The sequence below is a fragment of the Paralichthys olivaceus genome, chromosome 11 (assembly GCF_024713975.1).
Source record: "Paralichthys olivaceus isolate ysfri-2021 chromosome 11, ASM2471397v2, whole genome shotgun sequence".
NCBI lineage: Eukaryota > Metazoa > Chordata > Actinopteri > Pleuronectiformes > Paralichthyidae > Paralichthys > Paralichthys olivaceus.
The window spans coordinates 447,501-472,500 of NC_091103.1; the positions used below are offsets into that span (position 1 = coordinate 447,501).

General features: G+C 44.9%; 3 protein-coding genes across 3 annotated transcripts in view; all 3 read right to left on the reverse strand.

The window, feature by feature from the left end:
* The window catches only part of sst1.1 (somatostatin 1, tandem duplicate 1), a 2,043-nt gene extending 1,559 nt beyond the window's left edge, over positions 1 to 484 (reverse strand). The window contains exon 1 of the mRNA XM_020112473.2: positions 212 to 484. Within this exon, the coding sequence (XP_019968032.1) occupies positions 212 to 352 (141 nt within the window). The 5' untranslated portion in view covers positions 353 to 484. The remainder of the gene's footprint in view (positions 1 to 211) is intronic.
* Positions 485 to 4,643: 4,159 nt separating this feature from the next.
* sst1.2 (somatostatin 1, tandem duplicate 2) lies at positions 4,644 to 7,124 on the reverse strand. The gene is made up of 4 exons (XM_069534614.1): positions 6,564 to 7,124; positions 6,317 to 6,492; positions 4,890 to 5,183; positions 4,644 to 4,792 (listed from the first exon to the last, which is right to left on the reverse strand). The coding sequence occupies exons 2-3, from the start codon at positions 6,488 to 6,490 to the stop codon at positions 4,902 to 4,904; spliced, it is 456 nt and encodes a 151-aa protein (XP_069390715.1). The 5' UTR covers positions 6,491 to 6,492; positions 6,564 to 7,124; the 3' UTR covers positions 4,644 to 4,792; positions 4,890 to 4,901.
* Positions 7,125 to 8,298: 1,174 nt separating this feature from the next.
* The window catches only part of col4a3 (collagen, type IV, alpha 3), a 22,394-nt gene continuing 5,692 nt past the window's right edge, over positions 8,299 to 25,000 (reverse strand). Inside the window, exons 6-53 of the mRNA XM_069534612.1 lie at positions 24,799 to 24,861; positions 23,975 to 24,028; positions 23,823 to 23,849; positions 23,179 to 23,253; positions 22,914 to 22,976; positions 22,790 to 22,825; positions 22,667 to 22,714; positions 21,826 to 21,900; positions 21,693 to 21,737; positions 21,536 to 21,598; positions 21,382 to 21,426; positions 21,242 to 21,295; positions 21,084 to 21,125; positions 20,831 to 20,912; positions 20,255 to 20,290; positions 19,904 to 20,068; positions 19,700 to 19,792; positions 19,468 to 19,563; positions 18,786 to 18,856; positions 18,487 to 18,675; positions 18,202 to 18,370; positions 18,015 to 18,107; positions 17,694 to 17,798; positions 17,508 to 17,602; positions 16,925 to 17,075; positions 16,654 to 16,767; positions 16,367 to 16,534; positions 16,011 to 16,100; positions 15,787 to 15,921; positions 15,299 to 15,397; positions 15,115 to 15,204; positions 14,859 to 14,998; positions 14,448 to 14,574; positions 13,916 to 13,996; positions 13,694 to 13,795; positions 13,520 to 13,567; positions 13,242 to 13,427; positions 12,926 to 13,056; positions 12,400 to 12,472; positions 12,151 to 12,222; positions 11,914 to 12,039; positions 11,713 to 11,811; positions 11,228 to 11,440; positions 10,528 to 10,705; positions 10,331 to 10,445; positions 10,074 to 10,246; positions 9,482 to 9,605; positions 8,299 to 9,376 (exon numbers count right to left, since the gene is read on the reverse strand). Of these exons, the coding sequence (XP_069390713.1) occupies positions 9,524 to 9,605; positions 10,074 to 10,246; positions 10,331 to 10,445; positions 10,528 to 10,705; positions 11,228 to 11,440; positions 11,713 to 11,811; positions 11,914 to 12,039; positions 12,151 to 12,222; positions 12,400 to 12,472; positions 12,926 to 13,056; positions 13,242 to 13,427; positions 13,520 to 13,567; positions 13,694 to 13,795; positions 13,916 to 13,996; positions 14,448 to 14,574; positions 14,859 to 14,998; positions 15,115 to 15,204; positions 15,299 to 15,397; positions 15,787 to 15,921; positions 16,011 to 16,100; positions 16,367 to 16,534; positions 16,654 to 16,767; positions 16,925 to 17,075; positions 17,508 to 17,602; positions 17,694 to 17,798; positions 18,015 to 18,107; positions 18,202 to 18,370; positions 18,487 to 18,675; positions 18,786 to 18,856; positions 19,468 to 19,563; positions 19,700 to 19,792; positions 19,904 to 20,068; positions 20,255 to 20,290; positions 20,831 to 20,912; positions 21,084 to 21,125; positions 21,242 to 21,295; positions 21,382 to 21,426; positions 21,536 to 21,598; positions 21,693 to 21,737; positions 21,826 to 21,900; positions 22,667 to 22,714; positions 22,790 to 22,825; positions 22,914 to 22,976; positions 23,179 to 23,253; positions 23,823 to 23,849; positions 23,975 to 24,028; positions 24,799 to 24,861 (4,677 nt within the window). The 3' untranslated portion in view covers positions 8,299 to 9,376; positions 9,482 to 9,523. The remainder of the gene's footprint in view (positions 9,377 to 9,481; positions 9,606 to 10,073; positions 10,247 to 10,330; positions 10,446 to 10,527; positions 10,706 to 11,227; positions 11,441 to 11,712; positions 11,812 to 11,913; positions 12,040 to 12,150; positions 12,223 to 12,399; positions 12,473 to 12,925; positions 13,057 to 13,241; positions 13,428 to 13,519; positions 13,568 to 13,693; positions 13,796 to 13,915; positions 13,997 to 14,447; positions 14,575 to 14,858; positions 14,999 to 15,114; positions 15,205 to 15,298; positions 15,398 to 15,786; positions 15,922 to 16,010; positions 16,101 to 16,366; positions 16,535 to 16,653; positions 16,768 to 16,924; positions 17,076 to 17,507; positions 17,603 to 17,693; positions 17,799 to 18,014; positions 18,108 to 18,201; positions 18,371 to 18,486; positions 18,676 to 18,785; positions 18,857 to 19,467; positions 19,564 to 19,699; positions 19,793 to 19,903; positions 20,069 to 20,254; positions 20,291 to 20,830; positions 20,913 to 21,083; positions 21,126 to 21,241; positions 21,296 to 21,381; positions 21,427 to 21,535; positions 21,599 to 21,692; positions 21,738 to 21,825; positions 21,901 to 22,666; positions 22,715 to 22,789; positions 22,826 to 22,913; positions 22,977 to 23,178; positions 23,254 to 23,822; positions 23,850 to 23,974; positions 24,029 to 24,798; positions 24,862 to 25,000) is intronic.

The following is a 25,000-nucleotide window of genomic DNA, read 5'->3' on the forward strand; positions in this document are numbered from 1 at the left end:
GTTTCTCTCTGTGTGTGTGTGTTTCTCTCTGTGTGTGTGTGTGTGTTTGTGTTTCTCTCTGTGTGTTTCTCTGTGTGTGTTTCTCCGTGTGTCTGTGTGTTTCTCTGTCTGTGTGTGTGTGTGTGTGTGTTTCTCTGTGTGTGTGTGTGTTTCTCTGTGTGTGTGTGTGTGTGTGTGTGTTTCTCTGTGTGTGTGCGTGTGTGTGTGGGACCTGTTTGTTGGAGAGCAGCGGGCTCCTGTGCAGCAACAGGCGGAGTTTGGAGTCTCTCTGAGCGGCGGAGCAGCAGCTGATGGAGGCGCTGAGAGAGAGGAAGAGGAGGAGGAGGCAGCGCGAGGAGGACACCATCTTCATCACCTGTCTGTCTGAGTCTGTCTCTCACTGTCTAACTGTCTGTCTCTCTGTCTCTGGCTGTCTCAGTCTGCGTGTCTCTGGATGTTCTGCCTCTGTCCCGTCAGAGCGGCTCTTATAAAGCCTGCTGACGTCACAGCTCAGCGTGTTGGAGGGTGACTGATGCTGATGCTGATGAAGATGATGATGATGATGATGATGATGATGATGATGATGATGATCTTCAGTGAAATGAACCGTTTTCAAACACTTAGTTTTTCCTTCCTGTGGCTCAGCTCGGTTTCTCAGGAGGAGGCTCGCGGACCCCAGCGGACACACGTCATCACTTCTGGTGGATCCGTTATCGAGCAGTTCTTTATTTTAAAGAAGAGAAGAAGATGATGTGTCTTTGTGTCTTTGTGTCTTTGTGTCTTTGTGTCTTTGTTGTGTTGTTGTTGCAGCTTCATTCAAACACTTTTCTCACGTTACTCTACAAACAATATTCTCGTCCAACACGTCGCTCACTGCGTCTGATAAAAAAAAGAAATTGCTGAAGTCGTTGCTGCTGCAGGACAGAACCTGTCTCACATGACCCACGATGCTCCGCCTCTGACCACGGTGCTCTGTGATTGGCTGACGGTTTTACCTGAGGGGCAAAGGTGACACATCACAGACGAGACGGACGAGTCAGGAGCTGTCGTCACTGTGATCAGGTGTCTCAGGTGAATCATGTGAGGAGCTCAGAGACGTCTTTTCTAACTCAGCCAATCAGAACGTAGGTCACCATGAGAACCACCTGACTCTCAGAGAAACCAAAACATTTATTTTATTTAGATCAGTCTAATATGTTTATACAAATCCAACAGACTGTCAGTGTGTCCTCGTCACGTGTCCACGTCTGTCAGGTCTAATGTTTGTACGAAAGGACGGAGCTGGACGTGTGAATTTAATAATCAGTCACATTTAATTTTTCTTATATCCAGTTTGTCTCATCGATGTCAACAAGCAGCAACGTCCTCTGTCCTTCATCAAGAGTCAAACTACAGAGACACTTTCTGAGTAGTAACTGAAGCTCAGAGTCACATGTGAGGATCCGTCTCCAGGACACGAGGACAATAGATGCTGATGAACTGAAGACATCAACAGATTCTCTACATTAGAAGAAACAGTTTAACTTCCTGTTTGAAGTATTTGTACATGAGGACATGTCTGATAGAGATGAAGGAGCAGACACATGAACTGAGGAGTCACTGATGAAGATGAGGAGACGTGTTGTGTGTCCACAAGTCTGGTTGTGATCATGGTCCAGGATCAGGATCAGGATCAGGATCTACAAACGATGAAGCACCAGGTCTCTGGTGGAGAAGTCACATCAACAGTAACTAGAACTCACATGAATTCCACTGTTGAGTTTAAATAAAGCAGGAGGATCAAACATGCAGAAGAAAAAGGTTCAACAGAAAGTTTCCTTTTAATGAGGCAGCAAAAATTGTGTGTGTGTGTGTGTGTGTGTGTGTGTGTGTGTGTGTGTGTGTGTGTGTGTGTGTGTTGTTTCACTAAATCCCGTTAGCATAGCTTCACGCTGTCTGATTGACACTTGTCTCCATGGAAACATGAGGACAATGAGGACAGTTCTTTATGAAACGGACAAGTTGAAGCTGATATTTTGACATCAGAGTTTTTTTCTCTTTAATGAAGAACGTGTTCGTTCAGTTCAGGACTTCACAGAATCACTTTCCATCAAAGCTCTGCTCTTCCACTCGAGCAGCTCCTGTTTGCACTCACATGTGCTCAGCTTCAGCTCTTCACTCGAGCTGCGGTCTGTCCCCTCGTGAATCGCCTGCGCTCACATTTCTTCTGTGCGATGGAATGTTTTGTGTTTACGACTTGTGAATAGTCCCCGAACAATCGAAGTTCATCAGATCTCCAGCCAACGTGCAGCAGCAAAGTGAAGGAGCTCAAGTACGTTTTATTTCCATAGTTTCATAACTGGATGCAACCTTTGAGGTCAGTGACATCACTTCCCTTCAGAGTAACCCCCCCACAGGACGCCCTGAAGTAACGACACCTGTTGTTCTGTTGGTCGGGGACAAGCACTCAGTCCGAGCTGAAGCACGTGTCAGTGCAAACAGGAGCTATTTGAGTGCACGAGTCTTGATGACAAGGACTGAACATCGTGAACACAAAGACCACGCTCTTGATTAAAGATAGGACAAACCTCCATATTGACATGTGTCCACTTAGTGAAGCGTCTCAGCGACTTTGTCCTCACTGACATTGAACATGGAAACGTGTGAAATGCTCCGTGACAGGGTTCAAAGGTCATGCTGGGGGGGGGGGGGGGGGGGGGGGGGGGGGCACCTCGCTGGGGGACGACCAATCAAACGCACGGCTGGAGGTGAATGTATCTGTCAGTCCGGACTAATCAGTGAGCAGAGACACAGCGGGCGAGTGTCCATCAAACGCACAAACACACTGATTCACCTCGTTCACATGATTAGCTGGTCAGCACACACCATGTGACCCCCCGCCGCTACCCTGCTGCATTTTGGGAGAGATGTTTAGACTGAAAGACAGAGAGACAATGTCCTCCTGACAGGAAGCTAATGAAGATGAGGGGACATAGGGAGGATGAGGAGAGATGACAGGACCCAAGGAAAGAAGAGAGAGGATGGAGGACGAATGGAAAGGAAACAAAGAAAGAGAAGAGAATCCATTGGACTCCTGTTTGAGTTGACGGACAACAACAAACAACTGTCTTCTGACTGAAGTTTACATTGGACTCAAAAACAAGTGTGAGGAATCCTCCAGGTTTAAAGACGATGGACCAACAGGGGACCGAGGACAGAGCCCTGAGGAACTCCACATATGATCCTGGTTCAAGAAGAACACGCCCCCTGCTGGTTACCCTAACTGCCTGTAGGAGATTGTTTTTCATATAATGTACTTCATCAAAAAATAAAGAAGAAGAAGAAGAAGAGGTCACGTCAAACTCACCTGATGTTTTCACATCTGCACCGATCAGTGAGTCAAGGACCGCGACTGTGGGACAAATAAAACTCATCACCGTGGAAACACAGACAGACTGCAATCAACCGGCTGTCAGAGGGAGATAACACACACACACACACACACACACACACACACACACACACACACACACACACACACACACACACTGCTCCACCTGATAACAGCTTAATCTGTTTTCAGTAATTTTTCAATTTCTTCTCTTTACACTGAGTTTATTTCCATTAAAACTCCATGATTGTGTTTTTTATTGTGACACATGAAAATCTCACAGGTTCAGTTCCTGACGTGAGACAGAGTCTAAAAATTAAAACAAACTTATTTTTGAGACAAATATGTGCGAAGTCTGTTATTAGAGTCAATTCTCAACCATATACTGCTTGTTCCTGTAGAGAAACATGTTTATCTGCCTGAGAAAAGAAAACTAACGTATTATCTTATTATTGTCATGTTCAAAACTGAAGACTTTTACTTTGAAAATCCTCACTGTTTGTTCATATTAAAATACGAAAAAAAATTCAGCAGCTGGATTATATATGATGATATATGTTTGTATGCACACACACACACACACACACACACACACACACACACTGACTTCAGAAACACGTGTGTAGACTCATTTGCATTAATTTAACTGAGTGGAAGAGACAGGAAACACTTTGTGTTTCCAGGACTCGTGTAAAAAACTCCCGCTGAGCTTTTAGTTTTTAATTTTCCAGAAAACAAGAACATCATCATCCATCTTATTCAAACCCCTCTACCCCAACACCCTGCTGAGCACACACACACACACACACACACACACACACACACACACACACACACACACACACACACACACACACACACATGACTAACGATGATGACGAGGACAATGATTTACAAATAAATTAGCACAAATAAGATTTTTAGAAATTTGAAATCAGTTTATATTTTAAAATGAAAAGTGGGTTTGTGACAAATTATCTAAATAAAACACCAACACACACACATACACACACACACACACACACATACACACACAAAAGCACAGACGCACTCTCAGTGGTGTTTAATGGGTCCGTCAATATTTGCTCTCAGTCTTCATCTCCATTAAGGGTTAATTACACTCGTCTCTCTCTTCATACACAGAAACCTGCTGCACACACACACACACACACATTGACACACACACACACATTGACACACACACACACAGACACACACACACACACACACACACACAAATGAACGCTAAATAATCAAATCTCTTCGTTTAACAGACGGAGGCGGAGCCACAAACTTCTCAGATTTTTCTTTAATTGATAATTACATAGATAATTATTCAGGTACACTGCAGCCACACAGCTGCTGATTGGTCCGTCCAGTCGGTGAGGTGAAGGTCAGGTGGTCTGCGATTGGTCGCTTGGTGTGGTGATGGTGTGGCCTCAGCTGACAACAACAACAACAACAACAACAACAACAACAACAACAGGTGAGAAACAGTGTGTTAGTTACCAGGGCGGGGCTTAACCAGACAGTCGGGTACCTGGGTGGGGCATTAACAGGAAGTGAAGCCTTTCCAGTAGAAGTTCTTGCACCCAGCTTTGCGTTCGCGGGGGGGCAGGTTGTTGGGGGGTTCAATGGACCGCTCCAGGTTCATCCTTCCTCCTGTCGCCGTGGAAACCATCTCAGCATCCCTCTGGGCGTCGGCCTTAGGCAGAGACATCTGAGCCAGCAGGTCCTGAGCCAGCAGGTCTTGAGACAGCAGGTCCTGAGACAGCAGGTCCTGAGACAGCAGGTCCTGAGACAGCAGGTCCTGCGCCGCACGTTTACTCCACTCCTGAAAACAGGTTCAGAATCAGACGCAACACATTCGCAGCATCTATTTAAAACGTGTGTTTTTGATGATGACCTCATCAGCTGCTGTTTCCGACATGAAAGACTGATGAAGACCATGTGGACGGACGGACAGCTCCAGTGTCATGTTTAGATTATTTTATCCACTGATGAAAATGAACCAAAGACCAGACTCAGTTTCAAACAGAGAAGCTTTAACGTCTATGTGAATAAACCAGATGTTGAACCATCGCACAGCTGTCGCTCAATTTACGTCACACGCTCCTCCCGACACCAGCGCCCGCAGCTTCTGTCTCCGCAGGCGTTCTTTATAATCATGAGGAGCTCATTCAGGCTCAAACAACAACGTAAACTCATCCTCGCCGCTGCACCACAGTCTGCTAATGTCTCATTATGTATTCATGCTCAGTAAACGTCGTCGGAGGCTCTGTGCACTTACGTCACAAGGCTGCAGCTCTCCGCCAAAATAAAAGGCCTGAAGCCTCCACTAACGTTGCTGTTTTAAGGAATAAAACCTTCGACTGTTTGAACAATCGAACCTGAATCACTGTCTTCACACTGATGGAAGATAAATAACAGATTTGACTTGGATTCCCGGTCACAGTGGAAACAGGAAGTAGATTGTGAACATGAGGAAACTGAACGTTTGGCTGTTACAAACATTTATCAACCAACGAGACTCTTCTTCTCTTGTAAAGACACATAAATAAAACCAGTGTGCAGGAAGTTTTCACCTTCTCATGAATCAGTGGACTCAGTGCTGCCCCCCTGTGACTGGACTGATAACATTTTCTCTGGAAAACACGTTGAGACGTTTCTTGGTTTTTGTATGAAAACTTGATATCGTATATAATATATAGATTTCAACCTGACCTCGCTCTCTCTGCGATCTCACTGCAGCTAGCAGCTGGTTAGCCTAGCTTAGCATAAAGACTTGAAACAGGTGGAATCCGCTAGCCTGAACTGAGGAGCTCCTGAAAATCTGAATCGTATCAGTTTATTTCTACAAATTTCCGTCACAGCTAACATACTGACAGTTTCTGTGGAAATGAACAAACAGTCTGAAACGTTGGACGACATGATGGGACGTGTCCTGATGTTTTTCGGGTGTCTCACCTGTGTAAGGAGTCCGGCACTCCGGGCTTTTTGCAGCAGCCGGCGATGATGCAGCTCCAGGTCCAGGTCTTGGTTCTGGTACTGGTCCTGATCTCTGTCGGGCTGAGAGAAAACCGGACCGCACAGAACCAACCCCACGAGGATGAAGAAGGCGGGACAACGTACACACTGCATACCTGCAGATATCAGGAGAGGAGATGAACACACCTGAGGAAGTCAAACGGCAGTGAGAGAAGAAAGTTCTTACTGTCTGCTGCTCTGGTGTCTGCTGTAGGTTCTGGTGCTGGTTCTGGGCTCGTCTCTGGTCCCAGTCCTCTGAGTGCTGCTGTTTTGAAGCCTGATACTCCGCCTCCAGCAGGTCACATGTTGTGGTGTGTTTGACTGACAGGTGGTGAGCTGCGGGGAGATGAAGGAACGCTGACATTCACGTTAAACACACGTCCATTAGTCCTTATTGACTTTAAATGGAGTCTGAGCAATAAAACAATAAAACTATCAGCAGCAGCAGCGTCTTCCCGCCGCCGGCGTCCGTCGAGCACAAATACAACGAGGGAATGTGGAGCAGAGGGGAATTAACGGAGCGTTGAGAGATTAGCAGACTTCATTAGCACTCGCTGATATCTCCATTAAACAAAGAGGCAGCAGCAGAGTCGCCCACTCAACATTTAGTGAGAACAAACACGACTTCATTCTGAGGGAAAACACTTTGGTTTGAAAATGTTCCGCTGCAGAGACGGAGCGAGGACGACGTCAGCAGCGTTCGATTCTCTGAGCTCCTTCGGCAGAACACAACATTCTTGTGACGGAAATTTCATCAAAAATTAAAGAAGTTTTATTCATAAACTTCCAAATAAAATGATGGATGGAACCAGTTTAGAGTTTGAGGATCTTCACTCTGAGTCTGCTCATTTAAATAATGAGGATTGTAAAGATGAGGACGCTCCTGAGGGTTTGAGGGACGCTGGTCGCGGCCCTGGTGGCGTAACGAGGTGGATGCTATAGGGTTTGATGGGGTAATGATATAATAATAAGTTTTATTATTTATAATGTGCTTCACGAGAAGATAAGACAAGAATACGATTAATGACACAGCCGGGAGAAGCTGCTGGTGTTTGACCCGTGTTTGATCTCAGCTGTTTGGACGCCTACAGTGAAAAGGTTCGATTCCGTCACTGATCAGATACAGACAACGACCAGCTCATCAAGTATCAGTATCGCAGTAAAAACTCAGGAGGCGAAGTGTTGGCTCCATCAGACTGGGACCAGCATGCACCGGGGCAGAGTGACGCCCCTCCAGACCCTGAGTGTCGGGAAGTCAAACGGTTAATTGTGAGTTTCTTCTCTTTGATTCATTATGTTTTCACTTGTCAGCTGATCGCTCTCTCCGTCACTCTCTCGTCAGTTTCTGCTGCTTCCTGTTGGCGAGAATCTCGTCGTCGTCAGAGATTTTCAGAAGCAGCTGTTTAACGTCGACTCATTCACAGACGTGTTGTTTCACGTCTGTTGATCAAAAGATTAGAAGGACTGAAGTGAAGCCACGAGTGAGAACACGTTAGCTGTAGTTGGTTTTAAATGAGAATCTGTCTGTCTGTCTGTCCTCCCTCGTCTTCCCTAGTGTGTGTGTGTGTGTGTGTGGGGGGGTCCTGTGTTGGACAGACTGCTCATAAACAGCTTGTTGCTATGGTAACCCATTAACAACAAGCAGCATCACTAAAGAGCTGTTGGCATGAACACACACACAGAGGCATGATGGGAAGGTGATGACATCACTCTTCTCACTCGTCCCTGTGATGTGTTCAGTGTTTCCTCGGAGGCGCTGAGTGACATCACAGATTAACTGACAGGACGCATTTCACTTTGCAAGTAACTTAAAATTTACACTTAAATCAAACTCGACATTCTAAACTCTACAACTTTACAGTTGACTCAAAACTTACATTTCAATTGAACTTTGCAAACAAATTAGACAGTAATCCTTAAACTTTGCATTAAACTTTATATTTAAATTTCACATTGACATCAATATTTCTTATCTTTTCAAACATGTAAAACTTGAACTCAACTAATCAACAAACGAGAAAAATCATTTCACAGATATTTTCCTGATGTTTCATCTCAACATCTCGTTCAAATGCAATTATCAGAAGGAACTGTAGACAATGCTCTGAATGTCGCCCCCTGGTGGCTGGGGTATGGTACTAAAACTGGGTCAGCAATGGTTTGAAAATATCTGAACATTGTAAAGGACACCGAGTGAGAGAGGACAGAGTCCTTATGTCCTGAACAAAGACATCAATCATCATTTGACTGATTACAGCTGCGTTAGAACTGGTCACAGTCTCATATCAACATTAAGAACAGAAACTGATCTGACGTCTGTCAAACTCAGTTTATTAAAGACGATCATTCCCAAACAGCAGCTCAGGTATGTGCATGTGATCAGAGCCTGTAAACACTGAATCAGTCTAATTATTATTATGACTGTTTTATCAGAGGTCACAGACACAAGTCCCAGAATGCATCCCTCTGTGGTTTGGCTGCTATTCAGAAGTATAAAAATGTCTCAATCTCTTTTTTCTGGGTGTCTGTCTGTCACTTCAAGTGTTCTTGGAGCGTCACCAGGTGGCTGTTAGAGGAAGTGCAGCACAGCTGGTCTGCTCCTGTTGTGCCTCATGCCTGTCCTCCTGTGGCAGAAGGCGGTACTGCACCTCCAGAGGTCGTTCAGAGCAGAATCTATTAGTAGATAAGTGATTGACAGCTGGTACGAGTAAATCACTGTGGGTTCATGTCGATGTCAGTAGTGTCGATGTCAGTAGTGTTGAGTTAATGACTAACTGTGGGTTCATGTCGATGTCAGTAGTGTCGATGTCAGTAGTGTTGAGTTAATGACTAACTGTGGGTTCATGTCGATGTCAGTAGTATCGATGTCAGTAGTGTTGATGTCAGTAATGTTACTGTCAGTAGTGTTGATGTCAGTAGTGTTGAAGTCAGTAGTGTCAATACCAGTAGTGTTACTGTCAGTAGTGTCGATGTCAGTAGTGTTGAAGTCAGTAATGTTACTGTCAGTAGTGTCGATGTCAGTAGTGTTGATGTCAGTAATGTTACTGTCAGTAGTGTCGATGTCAGTAGTGTCAATACCAGTAGTGTTACTGTCAGTAGTGTCGATGTCAGTAGTGTCGATGTCAGTAGTGTTGATGTCAGTACTGTTTACAGCCTCTTCATACACACTCGACAGCGACTGATCAAACCTCCTGGAAACTCTCCTTTAACAGTCTGAGGCTTTGGTTTACTGTGGACGAGAGACACACACACACATGTTGTTACAGGTGAGAGAGGGAGTTTACACAAAACGTGATTCCAACCACGTTTACACAGAACAGACGACCCTGCCCCCTGCTGGTGTTAGAGAATTAACATGTGACTAAAGGTGTATCGTACCTGAACATGTGACTAAAGGTGTATTGTACCTGAACACGTGACTAAAGGTGTATCGTGCCTGAACATGTGACTAAAGGTGTATCGTACCTGAACACGTGACTAAAGGTGTATCGTACCTGAACATGTGACTAAAGGTGTATCGTGCCTGAACATGTGACTAAAGGTGTATCGTACCTGAACATGTGACTAAAGGTGTATCGTACCTGAACATGTGACTAAAGGTGTATCGTACCTGAACATGTGACTAAAGGTGTATCGTGCCTGAACATGTGACTAAAGGTGTATCGTACCTGAACACGTGACTAAAGGTGTATCGTACCTGAACATGTCTCTGGGGTTGAGAGCAGCCAGCCAGTAGCTGTAGGAGTCTGTGTAGTAGTTGCAGGTTCCTCTGCCGTGACACTCGATGAAGGGAATCTTCCTGAAGTTTTCCAGACAGGATCCAGGCGAAGCCAGAGGCTGACCCGACCCCTCCGCCCCCACACCTGTTTCCTGGAGACCAACAGCAGGAAGGTCAAAGGTCAAAGCAGCAACTCACAACGAAGGAATGAATGAACAATGAAATTTGAATCTCACCATCACGAAGGAGAATCCAAACCAGAGATGATCCCACCCAGAGGGACAGTCCGGAACCAAAGTGGTCTGACTGTGGATGGCGATCACGTTAGCTTGGGCCTCACATACAGTACACCTGTAACACATGACACATACAGTACACGTGATACACATGACACATACAGTACAGTACACCTTTGTGTGTGAGTGTGTTTTACCGGCTGATGTAACTTTCCAGAAGTTGCCCAGATATAAATGGGACACTTCCTGGCAGAGTTTCATTAGTGGAGAGCCAATAGGAGTAGTCGTTGCGTGAGGCGTAGCGACAGGTGCTGTCAGTGTTACAGAACAAGAAGGGCATGGTGGTGAAGAGAGGGAGACAACTGCCTAACGTACCTGCAGGGAGAGAGGGGGGTGGGCAGAGAGAGAGAGTCAGAGAGACAGAGAGAGAGACTTTCATTTAAGTTTTTTAAATGTGATGGACCCTCGACTATACGTAAACTGAGCGACCGATTTTATGACTAAATATTCTCCTGTTCAACATATTCATGTTTATAAAAATGTAATTTGCACTGACAGTTTTTAAGACAACAAGTATTTGAGTTGTCAGAGAAAGATTCAGTGAAGATTCTGTTTTTATATAAGAACAAATCCCAGACAGCAAATAAAGAAAACTGCGTAACTGGCTTTTAAGAAAAGATTTCTTCTTAAAAGGGACAGTTCACCCAGAAATGAAAATCCCCTCCAGACGTGTTTATGGTCCACAAACACGTCTGGAGTTTCAGGGGGAACAGCGTTAGAGCAGAATCCAACACAGCTTAAGTAACTGGAAACTTTCCCTTTAAGAACGGTAAATGTGGCCCAGGGTTTGTTACCAACGATGGCAGATCCTGAAGACGTAATGAAAAGTCATGTTACCCAGGTCTTGTCCGTGAGCCCGGTTGTTTCCATTGATGAACAGCAGCGAGTATCCACTGTACACCTCACTGGACCCTGCAGGGCATGATGGGACGAAAAGGTTTTGGCTGTGTCTGGTGAACAGGAAGCCGTCCCTCTCTGGCGCCTCCCCACAGGGACCCAGCGGACCTGGACTACCTTTAGCACCGACTGGACCTCGTGGACCTGCAATACCTGTTGTCATAGAGTCAGATCTGGAATCAACTGCTGGTTTAGATCGAGGACAACAAACTACAGAATGTCTCAAAGTCATCAGAGTCTAGAGGGTTCAACAACCTGGTCTCCAGTTTTGGACCTGATCTCTGGACTTGAGCTTTGTCTCTTGACTTGAACCTGGTCTCATGATGTAAACCTGGTCTCTGGATGTGAACCTGGTCCCTGGACTTGAACCTGTCTTATGATGTGAACCTTGTCTTGACTTGCCTTCAGATAATCAGATTTGGTACCTTTTAGTCCAGGGAATCCTCGGCCTCCCTGATCCCCTTTCAGTCCAGGACGACCTCGCGATCCTTGGTTACCCTCCTTCCCTTTAGTACCCTTCACACCTGCAGCCACGAAACCCAGCTTTAAAACAATCCCACTGTTTGTATGTAAAACTGCATCTGCATCTCTCACACCTGAAGCCAAAAATATTATTCCAGACTCACCTGGGATTCCATGTCTCCCACGGGCTCCTGGGGGTCCGTTTTGCCCCGGGGGGCCCTGATCCCCAGTAGAGCCTTCGTCTCCTAGAATCAGGTTCACCTCCCTGGATGCATCCTTCCCCCTTGTTCCTGCAGGGGGCAGAATTCAGTAGCGAGCAGTACACTGTAAATGTCTGTGTCAGCCCTCAAGCATGTGGCTGCTGTTATTGGACAGTTGGCTGTGTGATGTCACTGTGATACCTCTCCTCCCAGGTGGTCCTGGGGGTCCTTTTGAGCCAGCGTTACCTTGTGGTCCCTCATCTCCCTTTAAACCTGAAACACACAGGGAGCCCAGAGGAAGCTCTGTCATACGATGTTACAGTAAAACAGGAAGCTTCACTTCAGCGTCACACAGAATAACGTGGCAACAACAACACCAGATTTGTATATGTCTATTTGTATTGGCTTCTCTGTCACCATGAACACTGGTCACCTGACTGGTCTTCTTACCCACAGGTCCTGTGACACCAGTTTCTCCGGTCTCGCCTTTCTGTCCAGGTAAACCCAGGGGTCCGTCTTCACCCTGTCAATGACAAACATATTGACTGAGGATTTAATCCAACAGAGACGACTCTGAAGAATTAGCGAAAGGGAAACATGCACCAAAACATGCATTTATTTATATTGCATATTGATCATATAAGAGAACTGTGGCTGCTCAGAATAGACTGAGGGGAAATAACAATATACAGCAGAAGGTCATCCGCATACAAAGGTCAAACGATGTTGGTGTTAAAAAGCATCATAAAATGAATTTATCATAGATGAACCCATCAGTATTAAAACTAGTCACTAAATAGATCAACTGAATCTTTCTGATCAAATTTAATTCACAACGATTTATGATCAAATATTCTGTTGCTGCTTATTTAATCCAAAGATTTGACTCAGTTCAGCTCCTACTCTCTCTTTTGAATTTGAGATTTACTGGATGATAAATTGAATCTCTATCTATTTAACTATGGGATAGACTGACCGGCTTTCCTCTTGGACCAGGGTCGCCAGGATAACCAGGTAATCCTGGGTCACCTGTTGCTCCTTTAGCTCCCTTCTCTCCTTTATTACCAGGACCTGGAGGACCTGGAGGACCCTGACAGCCAGGAGGACCTACAAATACAGAGACTTTTAGAGACATGATCCAGAAAACTACAGCATTTGCATCGCTGCTGGGATTCATCGGAAGCTTCCTCAAACAGTCACAAGTGATTTAAACCTTTTCTTCAAGTGCTAATGGGAAAATCAGGATTAACAGTCTTGAGCTCCCTCTGAAAGGACTCAATGTGCCTCTTTACCGTTTGGCCCTTGTGCTCCAGAGACTCCCTCTTCTCCTTTTAGTCCTGCAGTGCAGATACCCTCCTGTCCAGGATAGCCAGGAGGACCAGGGAGTCCAGGGGGACCAGGGCAACCTGGATTTCCCCCAGGACCACTGGAACCAGGAGGGCCACACGGACCTGGAAGGCCCTTCTCACCATAAGAGCCTGAGAAGACGAGAGCATGTGGAGTGTGTACGATATTTCTTCTTCTTTAGCTCTATTGAAAACTTAACTCATGATCGGAGGTGGGGACTCACCAGGTGGACCTTTCTCTCCTTCTGGGCCACGGGGTCCAAATCCAGGAGCTGGGGAAATAAAAACTGGTCAAGGCTAAACTGTTCACAACAATCCTCTGCAGTTGACTTAATTTGTCCATGTAAACTTTCTGACTTTTCAAACCAGATCCAGTTTAATCCAGTCCGGCCACCTACCTCCCATGGCTCCTTTCTCTCCTGGAGGCCCAGGTATCCCATCTTGTCCCTGGTTTCCTCTGGGACCAGCTGGACCAGGATCTCCAGGAGCCCCCTTGTTACCTAAGATGTCAAAAAAAGATGTCAAATCTGCTTATTCCTATCACCTCAGTAGAAGATGCAGAGGACGAGCACTACTGCCACCTGATGACAATAACAACTGTGTATCACTGGTTTATATACCTGGGAGACCGCTGGGTCCTGGAGGTCCAGTTGTCCCTGAAGAACCATCATTACCCTTCTCACCAAGAGATCCAGGAGGACCTGAGACAGAGAGACAGACAGACAGCTTAACATAGATTTGAATTTTATCCAAGTTTCCAGCCAAAGTTACAACAATTTTTGAGTAAATTTCTAGACAATAAAGAAAATGTGATGTGAACGTGTCATGTGTTAATGTGAGGAAGGTTCCAGTCTCTTCATGTTACATAGGTGAAGAGGTCATTGTCGAGCTGCTACTCCTTCACATCGAAAGGAGACAGTTGAGGAGGGATTAGGTTGGATGGGTGGATGGAGGAAAGAACTTGTGGGTGGATGGAAGATGGCTGGATGGATGGATGGTTGGTTGGATGAGTTAAATAAACGTCCATCTCTTGAATTGATGCTAAAATCACTATATGAACCTTTTTATTTCATACAAAATGCACATACAGAACAGAGGTAGACCACAGACTGTTTAAGCTGTAGATAAATGGAAAACAGTAAAGAATCATACCTCTGCATCCTGGGGGCCCAGAGTCTCCTTTAGGGCCACAGGGGCCACATACTCCTGGAAGACCAGAGTTCCCAGAGTCTCCTGGTGTCCCCTTTGTACCTAAAAGTCCTGGACACCCTGGAATCCCCTGTCAGGCGCACAGAGTCAGAAAGATGCTCAAACTCATCTATCCTCAAATACAAAACTAAAGACATCCAGGTCATAAATACGTATTTATGTATAATGGAAATAAAAAAACTCTCCATTTCAAGGTTATTTATTTAAGAAACTGCATTTGGTTTTAAACACCATAAGTTCCTGAGAAATGGAAAAAGGTGAAAGAACAAGAAGAAGAAAGAAGAGGACACTGGGCTGAATTAAAGAAAAGGAAAATAACAAATGTATGTTGCGCTCTTGCTGTATGTGTGATACCTTCTCTCCTGGACATCCTTTAGATCCAGGTCCAGGTGGACTTGGTTCTCCTTTAGCACCTTCAGGACCTCCTGATCCTGGTTTTCCATCTGAGCCAGGTTCTCCACAAGGGCCTGTAGAACCTTTCTCACCTTTAAAACCTGCAGAAAGCGAATCAGAAGATCACAGAGGAGCAGAAACTTGATAAGACAGTAAAGTTCTCTGATATTTGCCTTTTTAATATATAGTGAGTCATGGGTAGGGATGACAAGGTTACCTGGCCTCCCCATCTCCCCTGGGTTACCAGGGAGACCACTGGGACCAGGAGGAACCATCTGTCCATCTCTGCCAGGGTCTCCAGGAAGTCCTGACACACAGAAACAATCATTTGAATAGGTTTGGTCCATTTTAGGGCTAAATCATAAAAAACATGGGTTCTTTATTCACTCAGTTGCATGCACCTTGTGGTCCAATGTCTCCAGGTGCACCATTGCTGCCGTCCGGGCCCTGAGGTCCAGGGAGGCCCCTCTCTCCTTTAGTACCAGTGAAACCTATGGGCCCTGCATGTCAGACAGTAATTAGACAGACAGGTCACAGACAGGTGGACTCAAACTGGAGAGGATTTGAGATTGACTTGTAATGGGATGTCGTCAGCCAACCTCCGGATTACATATACAATGTATATAGAATATATTGATATACAGTCAGTGATGGTCTTTGTATACAGTCAGTGATATGACAGCCCCCCGGGGTAGCTGTTTCCACATGTTCCCGGTCCTTCATGCAAAGCTAAGCTAATTCACTGCGAAGTGAAGCTTTTTATATGTAACAAACAAACTTAAATTAAAGTTATATGAACTCAAATAAACACGGGGATCACAGAGATTGATGTTTGTTTAACGCAGTGACAGGAGTGATGCCATTTTTACATTCACAAAGAAAACAGAACCTGGTTCTCCAGCATCTCCCAGGTCTCCATGTGTCTCAACAGAAGTTTGGAGTCCTTTAGGTCCGGTCTCCCCTCTGTCCCCTTGAGGCCCTTGAGGCCCCTGAGAACCCCTGACCCCATCTAATCCCATCTGACCTGAGACACAGAGAGACAGTTAAAGTGAGACACAACTGACTGATTGACTGATTGATTAATTGGTTGATTGACTGATTGATTGATTAAACCTTTTGGTCCTGGTCGCCCCGTCTCTCCTGGTTTCCCATCATCCCCTGGAGGCCCAAGAAGTCCTGGAGGACCCATGTCCCCTCTGATACCTAAAACACACATATATTGTAGGCTGTTGATCCAGTACTTGTGAGGACATGTCTGCAGCTGTTGACATCTTTCCTCACACATTCTGTCGTCCCTGCCCATTTAGAATCAGCATTAGCATTATCACAGCTAGCTGTTCTCTTGAGTGACGAGCAGTTGACCGTTTGGGGAATTCACTATTCAGCATCTGAGGTTTACTTTATTTGACTGTCAACATTATTCCAAAATTTCCTCAGTGAAAATTTTTGACTGATATCTGCATCCTCACCTGGGCCTCCTGGCTCCCCGTTGGTCCCTCTCAGGCCCTTCAGTCCGATACCTCCGACTGGCCCTTGAGGTCCATCAAACCCTGGAGTCCCGTATTCCCCCTGAGGCCCCAGGGATCCCACACCTGGCAGCCCAGGGTCACCCTGTACCCCTTTTGTGCCTCGGGCCCCTGGAAAGCAGAATATCTGTTAGACTGAGAGACAAGTGAGTTCTTGTTTCTCCAAATTTTCCAAATAAACGTCATGGGCAAGTTCCTGAGTGAAAAGTAATATATTGCACAGTCGCTACCTGTAAATCCAATGACACCCATCTGTCCTTCCTGTCCCTCAGGTCCAGGAGCCCCCTCTAAACATAGTCCAACAAAGCCAACAGGACCAGGTACACCATTCAGACCACTACAACCTGAAGGAGACTCCAATTAAGTTCACTTCAGTTCAGTTAGTTTAAGAAGGAAATGTTGACAGAGGTGAAAGTGTTATTGTCAGTACTCATGGATTAATTTCTTGCATGTTATGAATGGATCGCCAGTATTGTTTCATCATAACTTAAAATGAGCTACCATTGGGCCCTGGTAGTCCATCTTGTCCCGGAGGTCCTGGAACTCCATCGACTCCTTGGAGTCCGGGTTCTCCTTGGGAACCCACGGAGCCATCTTCTCCCTGAGGGCCTGGCTGACCCTGCTGTCCTGGGAAACCGATAGCTCTGTCCCCCTGTGACCACAAAAACAGACAGTTCAACATCACTTCTGTTTACATCCAACAGCTACACAGGTCCGACAGATGGGGTGTTTGTCTGAAGACGTAAAGACATCAAAAGACGCTGAGAACTTGTTTCCTCTGTGACAGTAAACAAACACTGATCAACACGCCAGCAGAACCAACTTAATAACGCTACAAATAACCCATAATGCAACATACTTAAGTTAAGGTAGCATTCTTCATTCAGCCCATTTACACCTCAAGGTCAAGGGACACTAATTTGATAATAGCAATATGCTATATTTGTTGGTCAGAGACTGTAAATAAAGTCTGAAGACTCATCTCCACTTCCTCTTAAAAATGATGCTATAATATACAAACGCTGCTCTCTGCTCAGACAATAACCTGAAACCATCTATATGGTTTAGGTTTGGTCCACACTACCTTTGGCCCTGGCATCCCAGGTGGACCAGATGGCCCCGCTCGTCCCTTGATTCCAAAACTCGATAAACCTGGGGCACCTGGAGGGCCGTTCACGCCTGCGGTCAGGAAAGGAAAAACATAAATATGCATTACTGCTATTTATCATCATCATCTGACTGGTATCTTCAGCACTGTTCCTACACTGACCTTTCACTCCTGGGAACCCTGGGGGCCCCTGCACAGAAAACCCTTTCTCTCCTTTTTCTCCCTTTGGACCAGCAGATCCAGGATCACCTGGAGGTCCCGTCACACCTGTGAGCAGCAGATGAACATGAACAAAACTGTGAATGAAGCAGTTTGACTTTTGCATATTTTAAATAAAGAGTAAAGCAGACGGACTGCTGGGGCCCAGCTCTGGGGCCCTGAGCATTTAGATGGTTTCTGTGACCAGTGACTTACACAAGTCAATTTATACAGATTTTTTGGTTTTGAGTTTAAAACCCGATCAAGCAGGTGAACCTGTCTCACCTTCAGGTCCTGGATTTCCTGATAACCCTTTCTCTCCTTTCTTTCCTGGATCACCTGGAGAAGTCTTGGTTTCACCTGGAGAACCTTTTTCACCTGAAACAGATGGACGGACAGAGAGAGAGACAGGTCCTTAGTTCAGGGTCTGACTCCACGCCTGCCCTGGAAACTCTCACCTGGACAGACTCACCTTGTCTTCCAGGAATCCCTCGCTGTCCCAAAACTCCCACATGGCCTTTAGGTCCTGGAGGTCCTGGAATGCCGATACCAGGAGGTCCTGGAGGTCCTCTCTGCCCTATAATTCCTCTGGAGCCGGTCTCCCCGAGTGGGCCCCTGTCACCTTTCTGACCCAGAGGCCCCTTGAGGGCAGACACATAGAACCACAGATTTCCGTCTTTGACCTGGTGGCATGTCACAGACTCGGTTTGACCACCTCCAACCCCCCCTCTCTCATCTGGTCTGAACTGATACTCACAGGGTTTCCTTTCTGTCCCACAACACCTTTCGGTCCAGGGACTCCGTCAGTTCCATATGTCCCCTCAAGACCTGATGGTCCTGAGCCCCCAGGGGCCCCTTCCTCCCCATTCTCCCCCACCCTGTGCATGATCCCTGGTTCACCAACAGGTCCTGGGGACCCCGGGAAGCCGGGAAAACCAAAGGGTCCCTGGGGACAGAAGTAAGAGTCATGTGATCACTGTCAGCTGCTAACTGTTGCTAAGATAACTCTGTATCAAATTATATTATATTATATTCAGGGCTGGATTCTGAACTCACCTGTGGACCAGGTGGTCCTCGAACTCCTTTGACCCCTTTGTCACCTTCAGTTCCTGGAAAACCATTCACACCTGGAAACATTTAGACATCAGACGTGAATTCTACCTGCTCATCAGATTCTCGATCAGTCAGTTTGTCTCATGTCTCATGTTCAGTTTGTCTCATATTCACTTTGTCTCATATTCAGTTTGTCTCATATCCAGTTTGTCTCATCGATGTCAACAAGCAGCAACGTCCTCTGTCCTTCACTCAACTAGAGTCAAACTACAGAGACACTTTCTGAGCAGTAACTGAAGCTCAGAGTCACATGTGAGGATCCGTCTCCAGGACACGAGGACAATAGATGCTGATGAACTGAAGACATCAACACAACAACAGATTCACTACATTAGAAGAAACAGTTCGTAACTTCATGTGTGTCAATGTTAAAATGCCGCGTAAAGATGTCTGTTTAAAGCTGTACATGTCGGTAAGTGATTATTGAAAACGTGTTGTACTGAATTGTGAAGTTTGACCGTTGTCTGTCTGTGAGAAGGGGACAAATGTATTAAATTGACGACTGTCGTAAGATCGTTTTATTTAAACTTGAGGTAAATTACCCCCCACCTTCACCTGTGATCGGGGGTCACTGTGTCAATCACATCATCAATCGTTCAGATAATGTGAGAAAACATGTTCCTACCTGTCACCCCAGGTTCACCTGGCTCTCCTGGTCTACCTGGGGGCCCGGGGGATCCGAAAGCAACAGGACAGACGGAGCATGTCTCTCCCTTCTCACCTGTCAATCAATTAATCAGTCAATCAATCAATCAATCAATCAATCATACAAAGCTTCAATGAGAAATCTGACATTTTCACTGTGAAAGTAGCAGATGTCAGTGGACCAGTACATATCACATTATTTCATGTCTCACCCATCTGTCCCTCCTCCCCTCTGGTCCCAGGAAGTCCCACTAGGCCTTTCACGCCTCTAGCTCCTGGAGGACCGACGTCTCCCGGCAGGAAATCTGAAAGACAGAGGACAACCTGTCGGTCACGTCCGTCAGGAGTTTGTCTACGACAGATTCTATTCATCTGAATTTTTCTTCTAATCTTTTGGTAAAATTTTTTTATTTCACCTGGTTTTCCTGGTTCTCCTGGTTCTCCTTCAGCTCCTGGGACTCCTGGGACTCCAGTCTCTCCTGGGGGCCCAATGAAGAGGGGTCCCGGCTCTCCTGGTTCTCCTTTTGGTCCAGTCAAACCAGGTGGCCCCTGGGGGCCCAGAGGCCCAGTAGGAGCCACACCTTAAAAGAAGAAGTGACTTAATTTGAAGTAATATTATACTAATTACACTAAAAACATTCTTATCCTTATGTTTGCATTGACTCACTTAAAATGGAACTATGATGAATTCTGACGATTAATAATATTGATTTTAATCTGATCAGTAACGTAACAAAGTGGGAGGAGGAGGAGGAGGAGGTGTGTACCTGACTTCCCCTTCAGTCCAGGAAAACCAATGATTCCTAAAACAAATGCAGAGAAGAGGAAGAAGAAGAAACAGAGGAGTCGTCACCAAGACGACGTTACACAGTGTTCTGACTGATTGGATCTCAGTGCATTGTGGGTGTTTTCTCCCCAAGTATCAACCGTCACTGTGACACTGTGATCCACAGTTTGACATTTTTCTTGCTGTCAATCAAACAATGATTTGATGATCTTAATTGATAAATGAACCTCAGCTGTTTGAAGAAGACTTGAAACTAGACACATGAACTCCTGAGGACAAAGTTTACTGACGTTATAAAGTGAGAAGAGGAGATGTTTTCTATAAACTTCTATAGAAACCACCAGAGGAGTCGCCCCCTGCTGGTCACTAGAGAGAATACATGAACTACTAATACTTCAGTAAATGCTTCTACTAAAACTGCTTCCATTCGTCTGTTTTCATGTCTGTGACGACGTCACCTGAGACAGCTGTTGATACCAAGTGTGAAAATGAAATTAAAAGATGATTTAAAATGATGTGAACTTGTTTTAACTTTTCATAATTGACTCTGTGATACCTCTTTCTCCAGGGGCTCCAGGGGGTCCTTGGGTCCCTGAGACACCAGGCTGACCCTTCAGGAATATGTGATTCCAAACCATCTGATAAAAACACAACAGCAGAAGTTGAATCTGAGGACAGACACTCTGCTAAAACATGTCGCAGCTGGAAATGAACCAGATGTCCTGTTGTCACTGGTCAGATTAAATCTGCAGCTTCATGATTCACTTTTCTTCTGTTGAAACAAGAAAAATCAGTTCCTGCAGACTCACCTCTCCTGGAAGACCTGGAAGTCCACGATCACCTGTCTCCCCCTAAAATCACCACAGTAGAAAAGGACACTTTGAATTGACACAGCAACATTTTCTTGAATGAAGTCCAGGTTAAAATCGGACACATTTGTTCTTCATGTGCTTTATTCAGTTCTCACCTTGGCTCCTTTAATACCTGGAGGACCGAAGAACCCTGGATCCCCCGAGTCTCCCTGCAGACATAAACAGGTGAAGTCAGTCTCTGCACAATCAACTGCAGTCTGGAATGCTAAACTAGCATTAGCATAGCATTAGTTACCGGATCTCCGAGTTTTCCGAAGAGTCCATCTTTTCCCGGTTTACCCTGAAAAGCAAACAGCCACACGTTTGACCACCTACTCACTGGCACATTTACTGTGGGCTGAAGAAATAAGTTCAAATCAATTTTAATTATAGATGAATGTTTCTCTCACCAGTGAGCCTGGGTCACCTTGCTCACCCTTCTCTCCCTTCACCCCTTCTTTCCCAGGTTCACCCTGAAGGACAAAAGAAAACGCACACGTCAGTCATGCTAACTGTAGACTGTAAAACATCATGCTAATGTTGTTGGTTCAGTCAGAGTCGACTCACATAAAGTCCACAACAGCCTTTCTCTCCGACTTCACCTGGTTCTCCCTGAAATATAAATACAGACAGCTATCAGACAGACAGACATGAGGACAGACAGACATGAGGACAGACAGACAGACATATAAAGACAGACCTTCAGCTCTTTGGGTCCCTCAGCGTACAGTTTGATTCCTTTCTGTCCAGGAATCCCAGGAGGTCCACGATCACCCTGAAAACCAAACACAGCAGATGATGATGAGATTGTGTTCCAATCTGGACCAAAGACTAAATAAAGATGGACGACACGTTTCCACTTCCTTTCACTATCTGAGTCAGTGTCAGCTGTCAATCATGACGTCTCAGCCCGTTTATAAATCATCAAGTAACTAATTAAACAAACTGATCAGAAACACTTCTTCTTTGTTTGGTTGATTGGTGGGTGGCAACCAACCTCATTACTGCCATCTACTGTTTCTTCCTATTCTTTTTCTTTTTCTTCCTCCTCCTCTCTCAAACATTTGTTTAACGTCTACTTTGTAGTTTGGTCCATGTCCCATCTGCTAACTTGGAGGAGGAGGTGTTTATGATGCTGTGTTATATCTTCTTCTTTGTTCGGTTTATTGGCAAACAAGGTCAAGGTGCATTACTGCCACCTGCTGGATCTGCAAACCTGTATTATACCATTGGTGCGTGTTGCTTTGGATGTTTTGTGTCATTGTTTTTAATTGTCCTCTTGTTCACTTCCTGATGGTTATTTTGAAGAATGTTACATTAATAAAGTTTTGCTTATTAAACAGTAGGTTGCCACCGACCACCAGACTGTTAGGATACCACTAGGATTGAAACACAGTGGGCGGTGGTAATGCACCTCGACGTCAGTTAAGAAACCCAACTAAAAAGAAGAAGAAAGTTATTATGTATGACCGTTACTGCTGCCAGCCACCAGGGGGCATCCAGCGGTTCTGGGAGCCGTCATTATGTGGAAGTTTACTCACCTTTTGTCCTTGGGAACCTGGGATCACTGGACTAGGACCCTCCTGACCCTGAAACACAAACACAGCGTCTTCAAGCTCTAACAAAACTGCTCTCAGATCGGTTCAGCCTCTGAGCACACTGACCTTTTCTCCTAGTAACCCAGGCAACCCTGGAATGCCCTAAAAAAAGAAAAAGTAACAGCTGATGTCATTTTAAGGAATTTCTGATGCTTTAAATAAAGTTGACAGTTTCAGATTTGAAGCGTACAGGACGTCCAGCAGGTCCTGGTGGTCCTGGAAGTCCAAGTTGACCAAGATTTCCCCGAAGCCCCTGAAACACAAGCAGCCAATCAGAGATAAGGTTTTAAGGTTTAAATGTTTTTAACAGCTGTGTCCATCGTCGTAGTTACAAATCCATCAATTTGTGCTGTCCACAATATTCCGAAACCTGTTGAAAGAATTTCTCTCTCCTTCTGTCCGTACGGAGACAATTTGTCTCGTCTGGAAAAAGAAAACTTTGGACAGCAACTGACCTTTTCACCCTTTGGTCCTTGTTGACCCATTGTTCCCTTAATATCTTGATGGACGGGGTGGACGAACGAGTCGCCCTGAGATCAGAAGAAAACAGAGACAATCAGCAACATCTCGTCTCTTAATCATCTCCAACACAATGAAGGAATTCAAAACGGAGTGACGTTGTCTGATGACACAAATTAAACCTTGAAATATTTTCAGAAATGTCTCATTAAAGGTCCAGTGTGTAAGATTCAGGTGAAAGGAACTAATCTGAGGTGGAATAATCCTCATGATGTTTTGAAATACTTTATATTGAAATACTAAATACTTTATATTGAAATACTTTATATTGAAATACTTTATATTTACATGGAGGGGACCCTCTCTACAGAGGCCGCCATGTTTTTTACATTAGTCCAGACTGGACAAACTAAAACCTTTTGAGTTTTTATGACGACTGAAGCTGCCACAGGTTCTTCTTCATGTTCTGATGGAGAGGGGGAGGGGAGGGGTGTTCAGCTGCAACATGACACTTCAACACTAGATGTCACTAAATTCTACACACTGAACCTTTTCTACACAAAATGAAGCCAAAACATAAAAGCTCAAAAACATTTGTGAAGAAGTGGAGCTTCGCGTGTGCTCAGCTGTGTTCTCTGACCTTTGTGCCTCGCTGTCCTGGTTGACCCTGCAACACATTGACGCAGTTAGCTTTAGCTTCTCAGAGCAAATTAGCCAAACTTAGCCTCAGCTTGTTTTGACTGATATATAAACAGGATTTCTTCACGTATCTAATCAGAAAGTCAGACTTACTTGAAAGCCAACAGCTCCTGGAACTCCAGGGAGTCCTCTGTACCCAACGTCCCCCTGGAAGACATCAATCAATACATCTGTCAATCAATCAATACATCTGTCAATCAATCAACTCGTGACACTTACCATAAATAACACTAGTTCTAACTTGATGGAGGGTAGATCAGTATTCTAACGTTTGTCCTGCGTTCTCTGTAAATATCCCACTTGTTGTTTGTTTGACTTGGTTGAAGTGAACACGGGTCGGATCGGAGTCAGATCTGTTTACGTCTCCAGGTAAATTCATTTCAACAAATCTTTTCTACAGAGTCAGTAAAAGCTCCAGAACACAATCGAAGAAAATCAGAGCAAAAGATTCAATAAAGGATTTTTTTGATCCAAACAGAACCAGCCGTCAGAACGCAGGTTAGAATAAAGAGAACTTCAGTTATATCGTCCCCACGTTCTGCGACATCAGTAGCAGAGGTAACATGTTGTTTTATACAGATGACGTGAAGTGCATCTTCCTGCTCACCTCCACGACAGTAAAGAATAGTAGTGTAGATAAAAAAGACTAAAGAGATAATAATAATAATGAGACGTAACCTGGAGCCAGATTTCCTGCGTGATCGTCAAGTAAACATATTGTTTCACAAAAATCTAAATGATAAATAATAAAGGTATTTTTACAGAGGCAGGATAAATACCACTCAAACATGTTCGTCGTTGATTTTAATTGATCAATTCATCATATTTTGAATAAAACTTCAAATTAGCAGAAAACATTTGGTTCCAGTAAAAGTTTCTTCAAGTCCTCTGATGCGCAGCAGTGTAACAATCTCTACCTTTGTCCCATTGCATCCTGGGAAACCTGGTTGGCCAATTGATCCGTCATGTCCAGGAAGTCCCTGTGAAACGAGGATTAGTAACAAAGTGTCCAAAGCATTTTATTTGTAACTTTATTTTATTGAGACAATATTTCATACAATTAAAATTTAAACCTTCAATTCTGTTCCACTGATATTTTATAAGAAGTTAAACATAGAA

Coding starts and splice junctions, on each gene's coding strand:
- sst1.2 (XM_069534614.1), bottom strand. CDS start 6,490: ATGCAGTGTGTACGTTGTCCCGCCTTCTTCATCCTCGTGGGGTTGGTT. Junction 5,184..6,316: donor GTGCCGGACTCCTTACACAG/GTGAGACACCCG, acceptor ACCTGTTTTCAG/GAGTGGAGTAAACGTGCGGC.